Genomic DNA, 12,486 nt, shown 5'->3' with positions numbered 1-12,486 from the left:
AAGTGGCCACAGCCTGCATTACCATCTTTGGGATATGTCCAACTAATTAAAATAAATTTTTTTTGTAAGATGTGCCTCTGTACAAAAAAAGCAGCAGCAACATATATAAACATAATAAGTTATAAAGATCCACACATAGATGCACAAAAACAGATTGTTTTATTTATTCTAATTGTATATTTTCACTAGTCACATATAAAATATATTAATAAGAGATATTTATTTCAAAATTTTAGTTATAAAATTTAACAAAAATCATATATTGTAAAATAATAACAATACATAACAATAGTCTTCTGTCAAATTTTTGAAATTTGTTATAAAATTAGTTCACAGAAATTCTGCAAGATGTTGATTGCCTACTGTAAATGATGTTTTGACTTCATGAACTTCATTGTCTACAATGAAGTTCATGAAGTCAAAAAAAAGATTCCTAGATATGGTGTACCAAAAATCAAAAATATTTTTTACTAGCAGCTTTCTTTCTTTCTTTACGTTAGGGATTTGATTTTGGTATGATTCTTCAAAATTCAATCAAAAAGATTTGTGCAGTATTGGCTGTGTTTCCCTTGTAACTCCAATAACCCCATTGATTTTTCAATAAATATTATTCAAAATATTGCAAATTTATCTTCAAAATGGTAAAAAATAAATTAGTTCACAAAATATACAAATGAAGGTTTCACAACTATTTAATTCTTCAAACAATGTTTGAGCATGCAGACTGTTTAGTACAGTTTCTATAGCACCTAAACTGTGGCAATCGTCTGTGGAAAAACTAAAACTAAACTTTTAATGGGAGCTGACTCAATGAACTGTATTTGCCCATTGTCTCAATTTATCTCTTTTCTCTTGCATTTCATCTTTCTCTCTTGGTACTTCAGGCTACTTACTATTTAAATGTCAATCTACAGTCACAGATCTCGTTTTTCCACATTTCTTCACTACCTTTTCAATATATATTCTGTATGAAGTTTATAGCTTACCAAAAGGTATTCCGCTGGCAATGCCTCTGTATACCATTTAATGAGCTTTACTGACTTGCACCCTATTTCTTATGTTATTAAAAGAACCAGGATTAAATGTAAAATGTATTAATTTGTTTTAAACTCTGCATATATAAACCAAAATCTCATGTGAATAAATTTTTTGATATTGCAGATGGAAGGAATTTGCTCTGAGGGCCAATGTCATTGCAGGAACGATTCTCATTATGTTGAGAATTATAAATGTTATAAAACAAGATATCTAAATGAGGGTTGTACATCTAATGGAAACTGCACAACTATAAAAAATGCTGTATGCTTGAAAGGTACGTGTCTTTGTCAACCAGGCTACATCTCTATACTCAATGGAACAACTTGTTCCGGTAAGTACCCCATTGCATTTTGAATAATATGTATATAATAAAAATATGTATTGAAATTATTTTTATTTTTATTTGTGGTAAAGAAGTAAGTATCCAATTTTTATAAGCTACTAAATTTATTTATAATATTTGTTATCTACCGTCATTAGCCATCTGCTAACCTATTGCTCGATCCCGTGCTGATAACATTCTTTGGGATGGCTGTCAAAGAACTCTTGGACCGCAATTCCAACTTCTGCAAAATTATCAATTTTTTTCCTTTTAAGAAAATGCGCCATGGATTCAAACAAGTAGTAATCTGATGATGCAAGGTCTGGGCTATATAGTGGATGAGGTAGGAGTTCGAACCCATGAAGTTGTTTAAACTTTTTTCACAAATTTCTAACCTCTTAGCTGATTGCTGAGGAGTTTGTTTGTGAGGGACCAGTCTAATGCTCTTTTTCTATGGAGAGTAGATGGCGACTAACTGTATCTTTCGACACACCAAACTTTCTGGCAAGTCTGTGAATACGTGTGGACGGATTTGACTGAACAGCTTCCTGCAGAACCTCATCAATATCCATTAATGGTCGCTTTGAGCCTTTCTTCCTTTCCATCTCCACTGCTAAATTTTTCAAACCAATGCTACGCAGTGTGCTGGTTAAGGACACCTTACCCATCATATTTAATAATTTCACAAGTTGCTTCAGCGGCTGTTATTTTTTTTCCAGTAATGCCTTAAAATTACGAGAATTTCATAGGACATTGTCATGTTTCTTCTTTGAAACTAAACTAAGGGTTATGGGTTATATCAAACATGTTACACTCTTACTTAGTAAAATTTTGAATATGTTAAATTTATGTTGCTAAAGAATGGAATTTTGATTTGAAAAGTGAACTGGTGGGTAGAACCTGGTGTAGGATATGGGATGAATCAAGTGAACTGGTGGGTAGAACCTGGTGTAGGATATGGGATGAATCAAGTGTTCTGGCTCTGGCCTGGCCCTGTTAAATTTGTATTGGAGATCTTTCCTTGGTTCCTTTCTTGTTCTTCATCCTCCTCTCACTCCCTCCATTTGGTTTCTGGTCTGAATTTAGTAACTCATGATGGAATTCTTTTCATTAAAGAATTAAATTAGTTCATAATTAATTTTAAATTAAATTAATTATAATTTTAAATGAGTTCACCATATTTTTGCCTATGCTATGTGTTTTGTAAATCAGCTTATAAATAATAACTATCTATGTAAATAATCATTGATAATGATTAATATTAATAATTAGATAATGAATAATAATTAAATAAGATTATTTATAATTTAATGATAGCATGGAACACTCATAACATGACATAACATAGAGATTATGTTCTTGAAGATAGCTTGTGGTGCTGAAACATTGTGAACTCATAAATGAATTTTTGGTAAATTAATAACAGCTCACATTGACTTAATTATTCCATGATCATCGTGTAATATTCTTTAAAGTTATTCACAATTATTCCTTTATCATCATGTAATATTCTTCAATAATATTCACAATTATTCCTTTATCATCGTGTAATATTCTTTAATATCATTCACAACTATTATTGAATTATTTTATAAAGCAAGACACAACCCAAGGAACTAAGGAATGAAGAATCTTTTGTGTAAATCCAATGTAAGGATAGTTTACAAATACTATACTTCACCTAGTATCATTACATTGTAGGATGATATGTTATATTAAATTAGATAAATATAAGTAAAATAGTTATAGATCAGAATCCAAGGTAACTTGTCGACCCTAACTTCTCTTTTATTTTTTCTAGGTAGCAGCCATGCTGAAAGCACATTATTGGTAGTTATTGTTTTATCACTCTTGGTTATTTGTCAATTTAATTAGATTAATACAAGAAAAAAATAGTTGATTCAATTTATTACTTTTTAAAAATATATAACTAAAAACTAAGTTATTCCTTGTAATTAATTTTTTTTATCATTTTTAAATTGTAGCAACTGTGTAGTTTTGCTTATCATTGGAGTGAAATAACCAGAAAAAATGCTTTTAATTTTATTCCAGTTTTTTTAACTATGCTACTATATGAGGCTATTAGTTTCAAAATCAGAGATATACAATTTTTTTTATATTTTGTCTCATTAAGGAAAGAAATATGAAATTAATAAAATATGAAAACAAATAAACACAATTTATAGACTGGAAGACCAATATAATGTTTATTACAGTAGTAGCGGTTGTTGTTCATTCATAATTCAGACTTTTTCAGTGAAAATATGTATTGCAAGGTCAAATCCTAGCAATAAAGCGGTTGTAAACATAAACAGAGCTATCGGTGTCTCACTTTCCACCACAAAGAACAGAATAATTGAGACAGAGGAACAGGCGAACATGCACAAGTAGTCATGAACAAGTGACTAGAATAAAATGAGTGTAAATTATTGTTATAGTTACCTCCCAAAACAAAAAATGTAATTCTTAATTTTTATATTGTGACAAAATTTAAATTGTGTAATTTCTGCTCAAAATTTATCAAAGTTTATTTTAGATAGCTTTCAAATGAAGAAATTTGCTGCACTCTTTAATAATATTACTTGGTTAATAATATTAATATTAATAATAATAATAATAATAATAATAATAATAATAATAATAATAAAAACTCCAGGACACAAGTAACACATAAAGTACAATATAAATTATAATTTTTTTGTTTTCTCTCACAAACCATATTTTTCAACCCACCTTGTCAAATACATATATCCATGATTTCTTTCTTAGGGTATCATAGAAATTGATTAGAAGAGATATTTCATTTTATTAAGAGAGATTTCTGTGGATCAAATTCTATTTCCTAATCCTGAAATAATATACTCAGTTCTAACAAATGGTACAATTTAAGAAATTTAACTTCTAAGGCAAGAGTGTCTTAGGCATAATTTTTATTATTTCATAATCTAATCATCTATGAAATGAGTGTGTTTAATGTTCCGAGAGGTGTGCTTTCAAAGGCTAATGAAAAGTGGATGAGGACCTGTAAAAAAGTAAAGTAAAGAAGATAGTAATTTTATAAACATGGATAAAAGCTTGACAGCTGTAAAAGTATTGGAACAATTCTTGTATTTGTCAGGTGTGTATTTTGTCCTGGCACCAGTGAAGTGCAATATCACCAGAAGGCCTAGGTCAATTAGAATTAAAATTGGATTGGGTAGCTGTTCAGGAAATGAGGTAACAGGAGAATGTGATGCAGAATCAATCACTAGCTACTTAATTCTCGCAGGATGGAAACTCAAGTCTTAAATCCTTGCTGGCTGGAAATTCCATCCTGTAAGCTATTCACTTATGGGGTCATGTAGGGTCTTCACTTTAGGTCCCCTAGAGGGAGTTATAATTTGTTTTGAGGCGACCAAGAGAATGATTGATGTTGGTAACCTATAGGGTGGTCACCCAAAAGAATGGTAGGTTGGTAACCTATATGGTGGTTTCCCAAGGGAATGATTGGTTGGTTGGTAACCAGTAGGGTGCTCACCTCCATGCCAGGGGTGCCAGCCAGGAGAAAAAGAAAAAAACAAGTTTAATTGTGCTCTAAGTTATCACTGAATGAAGAGATTACTTGAAACTAATTCTATTAATTCACAAAGATATTTGATGTTCATTTAAGATAAACAATTTGCCCTAAAACTCCAGTGGAGCGAATCGCCACATATGGATAAAGCCTGATGAGAGAGTGCATATTTTGCTATAGCTTTATTATTCCAAGCCTTGTGAGACTTGGCAATATAAAGCTTTCCAATTAGAGTTAGCCACAATTGATTAACCAATTTTGGGCTCCAACTTCCGGACTATTTGAGATAAAAAAACTTACCATTTCCCTACTGAACTTGGTGGCCACCGTGAGCACGAATATGGCCATGATATGGACTGGTATGGTTCCAAACAGACCATGGTTTATCCAAATTTCCCATTCCGATCCAAATTCCCAATACCAGAAGGCCAAGCCGAGAGCAATCAAGTTCACCACCTTTAATCAGTAACAGTTTCATCATCCTTCATTCTACGTGACTATAAACTGCATAATACATTCTAGTTGACAATATTCTACATACTACTAAATGAAAATTATTCCGAGGGACTCTTATGAAGAGAGTGACTTAATCCTACAATCTGCTTTACTTTACTACTTACTAGAGCAAAGAGTACATTTCTTATAATCTACTTGATTTTAGTCTAGAAAAAAATACTAAGCGGGCATGCGTTATAGTTCAAGCAGGACTCCCTCCATAAGTTGTACCTTAATGTCAAATCTTTAGAGGTAAAATCTTTTGAACTCAACTATAATAGTCATGTATACTTCGGGACCAGTCGTACCTTACTTCAGGTATCCCGAATGTATGTTGTCAAATATTAAATATATATTAGAGTGGAAAAGGAATGTGAGACCTTTCTGCTTGTTAATGAGCACGTATATTTTCGAGAGTCCAGAATAAAATCCCTGAGGGGCATATGAGTTAGTGTATTAATTAATGATAGATTTCAGGCAGAGCATTGATTTGGTGGTCTCATATATTAATAAATTAGTTGCTTGTCTAGGCTGGAAGTCTCGCTGCCGCGGTTACTCCTGCGTTCTATGGCCACTTCTCTCGCCCTGGTGTGCGTGCCCCAAATAGTGAAAATCATGCACTTTTCCTCGGGTGTTAGAAAAAACGTCTTTCTCCTTCCGAGGCTGGCCAGCAAGTCATCCACTGTGGCGGGATAGAAAGGGCAAGCCAGGTTCTGACATACATACATGCTACGATAGATGATTTCGGGCGGCTTCGATGTTGTAGCGTCTTCGGGGTCTTCTGGAGTATAATGGAGGAGGTACGATTCCAGTATAATGGAGGAGGTACGATTCCAGTATAATGGAGGAGGTACGATTCCAGTATAATGGAGGAGGTACGATAATGGAGAAGGTACGATTCCAGTATAATGGAGGAGGTACGATTCCAGTATAATGGAGGAGGTACATTTCCAGTATAATGGAGGAGGTACGATTCCAGTATGATGGAGGAGGTACGTTTCCAGTATAATGGAGAAGGTACATTTCCAGTATAATGAGGAGGTACGATTCCAGTATAATGAGGAGTTCGATTCCAGTATGATGGAGGAGGTACGTTTCCAGTATAATGGAGAAGGTACATTTCCAGTATAATGAGGAGGTACGATTCCAGTATAATGAGGAGGTACGCTTTTAGGGCGATTGTTGAGTTATAACTCGGAAAAAAAACAAAGCCAGGGTTGCCTATTTATATATAACATTTTTGGAAAAAGCTGAGTGGGAACGCCACTCGTGATATCTGAGTAAAGGCGTATATATGCTATAATTAAAGTGACAGTTGCAAGATCTAAACCTGATGTTACTGATAGTTCAACTTACTGAATGAACGACTTAAAACTAGTTCAGGATTCGGAGCTTCTTCCTTACTTCTTAGGACTGTTAGGTGAAAAAGGCGAGAGGTTATCTTACGAGAGATTATATCTCTTGGTTATTCATTTAATTATTCACATCTGAAATGGCATCCGCAGTCCTTTAGATCGGATGGGGAATAACTGAAAGGGGTACGTTTGTTTCTAAATCCCAGTCCTTTGTCAGAAATCAAACAGTTCTGAACTTGGTCTTTGTGGAGGTAAGAACAAGTGTCAGGCGGTTTAGTTGTTGGTATAGGAATTGTCTGAACACGAAACCATGACCAATGTCCTTTAGGTGCCATTAAATGACCAATGTCCTTTAGGTGTCATTAAATGACCAATGTCCTTTAGGTGCCATTAAATGTCCAATGTCCTTTAGGTACCATTAAATTTCCATGAAAATTAAATGTTCATTTTCGGTTACAGCACATAAAAAAAAATAGAGATTATGGAGGAAATAAAAACTTACTCAAATTTATTTAAGTAATCATATTTAAAATTAAAATTGACTTATTAGAATTAAATTTTTTTTGATCCCCTCCCTTGCCATTTCTGGCATACGGGGTGCGGGAGCAGTGGGGTAGTGCGCACTGGGATTGCGCATGCCACTGCTCCCAATGATCTTCATCCGTTCGGTAGGCCCTTCTGGTGCACATCTGTCTGGGTGCCTCCTGCAGTTACCAGGCTGGTCCAGCCCTCCTGGTCTCAGTGTGGGTCAGCTTCATCTTCTTCTGGTGGCTCGCCGATGTTGGGCGGTCAAGTCCTTCCCATCGTGTAATGAGTGGGGCCCACCACCTCCTTCCATCCGTAAATGAACTCCCTGAAGAAGGGATAATTCTCTTCTTCTATCAAATCTTCAATAAAAATAGCCTTCAACTCTCATATCAACATTTGGGTCGGCGATCCTAGATAACAATCTTCTCATAATTACATAGTATCACAAGGATGTTCTGTATATAATAATATATGTGTGCGCGTGTCCTTTTGTATTCGTGTATATATGTATACATAGTAAAAGAGCCCAAGAGGAGAAAAAAGGCAGTTATCTCACCCCAATTGTTTATTACTTCAATGAAAACTATGTATAGTTACTAGTCAAAATTGATCTGCCAAGTAGGGGGAATCAAAAATGGTGGCTGTTTCAAAAAGTTAAAAATAATTATTTTTCATTCCGAGCTCTATATCTTTAAAACTAACAACAACAATAGAAACTCCAAGAGAACATCATTTAAAGAAGAGTAAATTTGCTAAAATGTAAGCTCTAATAGAGCTATTTACGTCTAATAGTTCTCGAGGTATAGCTTTTTAAAAAGCAACATTTCATAAACATGTTGTACAGAATGTATTAAAACATCAGTAGTTAGTGAATTTATTTTGAAAAATCTATATCTCAAAAACCATTTGAAATACAGATGTCTATTAGCACTCAAATTAAAGCTAGTTTAATGAATTATAAAGTAGTCTAGGATGTTTATTTTCGTAGGAGTAATAGTTTTCATGAAATTTGCTAAAATAAATTGATTTATAGTTGTTCGGACATATTTTCATTTGCCAAATTTATATTCATATGTGAATATCATAAAAACTACTATCCCTACGAAGATAAGTGTCATAAACTTCTTTATAGTAAGTTAGATTTTCTTTATTTTGAGTGTTGGTAGACATATGTGCGTCTTATGGACCTAGAGATATATTTTTTCAAAAATCCAACATATTATACGAACAACTAGAAATAAACATTTTGTGAGTTGATTTTGTCAAATATCATAAAAACTATTACTCCTAAAAAGATAAAAGTTATTAAATATTTTATAGCTCTGACACCGAGCCGTCCTTCCATGGCGGAGCAATCCACTATTACGTGTTCTGCTGTTTCAGGAACTCCGCAGGTCGATGTTCTTTCCAAAGCTCTGCAGCTTTTCCCGAAACCCTCCGTGTCCTGTTTGGATCTGTGAGATCCAATAGTCTGGGATGACCCATATAGCCTTCAGTCTGGAAGGGACGGTAGGGAAGAATTTTTTCAAAGTAGCGCCCTTCTGGCTTGCTACCCACCGTCCATTCCACTTCTGTATTGAGTCCTCCCGCAGTATTTTCTTCCACAAGTTTGGAGTCTCGCCGATCCTCTCTCGAAGCTCATCCGGTAGACACCGTTCTATATGTCTTCGTGATCCTCAGCAGAGCCAATCTCTGTATGGTGGCCAGTCTTCTCTTCTGTGTTTGCGTGAGGTTTCGGCTCCACGCAGGAGATGCGAACCTCAGAATACCCAAGATCACACCTTTATATATGGCCATCGTGTGGTTTTCAAAGCTGTGAGTGAGGTCACCCTGAACACGCAGTGTACATTCCTCCCTCTTCATTGTAGCCCTAATCAGACTTATCAGCTTCGGTGATATTCCCATTTCTAGAAGCTCCCCTGGTATAGCTCGTTTCTTTTTATGCTATCATAGGCCATTCGAAAGTCTATGAATATGTGGTTGTGTGGATATTATAATCTCTGCACCTCTCCAGAATACTTCAGGTGGAGAATATCTGATGTAGGGCAGACTTTCCGTCTGGTACTTTCCTTATAAGCACATGGTAAGTGGGATTACAGTATATATCAAGCACATTCCCCTTTTTGTTAATCGGGCATATAACCACTTTGTACCATTCACAAGGGATTTCTTCCATCTCCCACACATCCATTAGTATATTATAAAGAGCAATCCCACTAATTCTTCTCCTTTATACTTAAACAGTTCTGCAGGAAGTCCATCTAGTCCCAGTGCTTTATTATTTTTCAAATCTTCCACCACTTCATAAATGTCGTTCATATCAGGTGCCTCCAATTCTCCAAGGGTCATCTCTATTTCCCCTCTTTCTTCTTCTGCCACGTCATTAAGGAGGACATCGAAGTAATGTCGCCACTGTTCCATAACCTTTATCCTATTTCTGATAAGATTACCCTCATTGTCTCTACTGGCATTTATTCTAGGTTTAAATGTCTGTCGGCTACTATTTATTTTTTGGCAAGGGTCTTTTTGGCATTCTTCATCAAACCATGACACTTTCTTAGTTGGTCTTTGGTATCCAAGCATACCAACAGCTAGTTCCTAAATAAACATCCACATCTCCATGGTTTCCTTATATTTTTGCCCCTGTTGATCCATATTATCAGCCTGGTACAGATCTTTAATTCTGGTATTCATGATGTCAGTAAAGAGTTGCCTAACCTACGGATTGCCGAAGAGAGAACAACCTTCATGTCCTAGTAGTATATGTGCTGCCGAAGCGAGTGCAACCTTCATGTCCTAGTAGTATATGTGCCGCCGAAGCGAGTACAACCTTCATGTCCTAGTAGTATATGTGCTGCCGAAGCGAGTACAATCTTCATGCCTAGTAGTATATGTGCTGCCGAAGCGAGTACAGCCTAGTAGTATATGTGCTGCCGAAGCGAGTACAACCTTCATGTCCTAATATTATATGTGCTGCCGAAAAGAGTACAACCTTCATGTCCTAATAGTGTATGTGCTGCCGAAGCGAGTACAACCTTCATGTCCTAATAGTATATGTGGTGCCGAAGTGAGTACAACCTTCATGTCCTAATATTATATGTGCTGCCGAAAAGAGTACAACCTTCATGTCCTAGTAGTATATGTGCTGTTCAAGCGAGTACAATCTCCATGTCCTATTAGTATATGTGCTGCCCAAGCGAGTACAACCTTCTTGTCCTAATAGTATATGTGCTGCCGAAGCGAGTACAACCTTCATGTCCTAATAGTATATGTGTTGCCGAAGCGAGTACAACCTTCATGTCCTAATAGTATATGTGCTGCCGAAGCGAGTACAACCTTCATGTCCTAGTAGTATATGTGCTGCCGAAGCCATTACAACCTTTATGTCCTACTTTCACTTTATGCTTCATGCAAATGCCATACTTATGGCCCACAAATTTTATGTTTATTACGAATCAAAAGAGACATTTCAAGCCTGTATTTGAGACTTATAGAACGTTAGTTATAATAGTATAATTGTTATAATAGTATAAATGTTCTCTGCCTCATTTTCAAATAAGCACCAGTCGAACTGATCCCTACACAAACATATGATTCTTTGAGAAATTAAATTCAACGAATTTTTTTTCTTACTATGAAAATCTATTTTTTAAATTCTATAAACTAATATACATTTATATTTATGAAAATTAAGACGTATAGAAAGAAGTATTTAAAACATTCTTCTAAGTAAAAATGCAAGCTTTTCCTATATCACGCAGCTTTATCCGCCTATGTCCTCAATTCTAATATTAATAAATAAATTTAAAAACAGAATTATATGAACAAGGCATTGTTTGTTAAGGAAATCAATTTTTGAATACTAAATTTTAAAAAGCGTTATACCTAAATTTCAGCAACATGATAACCATTTTTTAATTAAACCATACTTAGTTGAACCTATAGAGATTTTGTCGTCGCTCCACTCCAGATATTCCTGGAACCACTAGTTGTTGCACATTTAAACAACCTACCTGATTTTTCTACTTATTTAATTGATGAAAATCATGACTTTAACTTAGTTAAACATTCTGCCAAAAGAATTACTACTATGAATATGATTTTACTGCTTACTTAGGACTTACTACTATGAGTATGATTTTACTGCTTACTAAGGACTTACTACTATGAGTATGATTTTACTTCTTACTAAGGACTTTCTACTATGGGTATGAGTTTACTTCTTACTAAGGACTTACTACTATGAGTACGATTTTACTGCTTACTGTAGCAAAAGTCTTGGCGAAGAGGTGGCCTAGCCATTGTTCCTGGAACCGGTGATCCTTCCCTTCTTTACTGAGCGTAACAACGGTGTTACGAACGTTGTCGGATAACATCTGACATGTCTTGTTATTGCGTCGTGTACTACCCATTTTACTGGATAACCTCATTGGCAGCTCTTTTGTTTGCCTCACTTCGGATGATCGATATTTTGTCTCACTTCGGATGATCGATATAATCTATTCCATCAGTCGGAATGACAATTAAAACAAAAATCGAACTTTCACATTGTGGCGGCATTAGTCTACATTTCGTATTTCTACATTGGCGATTCCGTCCTGAATTCAAGCTTGACGAAACTACAGGAAGGTGAATCGCGTTGTAGCCATGTGAGTATCGAATTACTAAAATTTTGGATTAATGATCCACAAGCTTTATCAACACTTAAAAGAACACATATATATTATAACAGAAATATATAACAACGTGGGAGGTTACTCTAATAAACTTTAACTCCAGTTTTGCCAGCAAGAACCGCCATAGCTCCAGTGTTCCCAGGAAGAACCGCTATAACTCCTGTTTTGCCAGCAAAGACCGCCACACTACTCTGTTAATGTAACGCAAAGTGGTAGGTGTGCAGTTTCCATAAAAATTAAGTGACTTCCATGCCTCGAAGGGGGAGAATATTGTGGGGGCCCATGTCCCAGTTCTTCCTGTCGTCTACTGAAAAAGATGTGGCAACCTACTCCAGGTACAGGTCCCTTCTTTTTCCGTAAGTGCCCATTCTTTTTGCCTATATACAAAAATCCTTACAACCCACTGTTCATAACCATAAGAGGGATCCTGCTTAGATCTCATCATCTAACAAACCATAAGAGGTATCCTGGTTAGATCCTATCATCTAACATCCCGTAAGAGGTATCCTCCTTAGATCC

The 12,486-nt window shown here is 35.4% G+C and overlaps 2 protein-coding genes across 6 annotated transcripts in view; one reads left to right on the top strand and one right to left on the bottom strand.

Moving 5' to 3' along the window:
* The window catches only part of LOC106685034 (uncharacterized), a 23,884-nt gene extending 11,945 nt beyond the window's left edge, over positions 1–11,939 (bottom strand). Inside the window, exons 1-3 of one of the 3 annotated variants that reach the window (XR_010843742.1) lie at positions 11,557–11,936; positions 5,214–5,369; positions 3,603–3,765 (exon numbers count right to left, since the gene is read on the bottom strand). Coding sequence is in view for 1 of the 3 variants with exons in the window: in XM_014427496.3 (XP_014282982.1) it covers positions 5,214–5,369; positions 11,557–11,721 (321 nt within the window). In the remaining 2 variants the exon portion in view is untranslated. Of the gene's footprint in view, positions 1–3,602; positions 3,766–4,003; positions 4,209–5,213; positions 5,370–11,556 lie in introns of those variants that run through there. The other 2 variants (XR_010843741.1, XM_014427496.3) reach the window with 2 other exon arrangements.
* Positions 1–12,486, top strand: part of LOC106685030 (cell death abnormality protein 1) — an 85,665-nt gene that overhangs the window by 10,502 nt on the left and 62,677 nt on the right. Inside the window, exons 11-12 of one of the 3 annotated variants that reach the window (XM_014427489.2) lie at positions 1,162–1,369; positions 3,162–3,301. In XM_014427489.2, coding sequence (XP_014282975.1) covers positions 1,162–1,369; positions 3,162–3,235 — 282 coding nt within the window. In that variant the 3' untranslated portion in view covers positions 3,236–3,301. Of the gene's footprint in view, positions 1–1,161; positions 1,374–3,161; positions 3,302–12,486 lie in introns of those variants that run through there. The other 2 variants (XM_067048558.1, XM_067048557.1) reach the window with 2 other exon arrangements.

The sequence above is a fragment of the Halyomorpha halys genome, unplaced genomic scaffold (genome assembly GCF_000696795.3).
Source record: "Halyomorpha halys isolate HHAL.00 unplaced genomic scaffold, Hhal_1.1 Scaffold652.1, whole genome shotgun sequence".
NCBI classification, from domain to species: Eukaryota; Metazoa; Arthropoda; class Insecta; order Hemiptera; family Pentatomidae; genus Halyomorpha; species Halyomorpha halys.
This window is presented reverse-complemented; position numbering and strand designations above follow the sequence as displayed.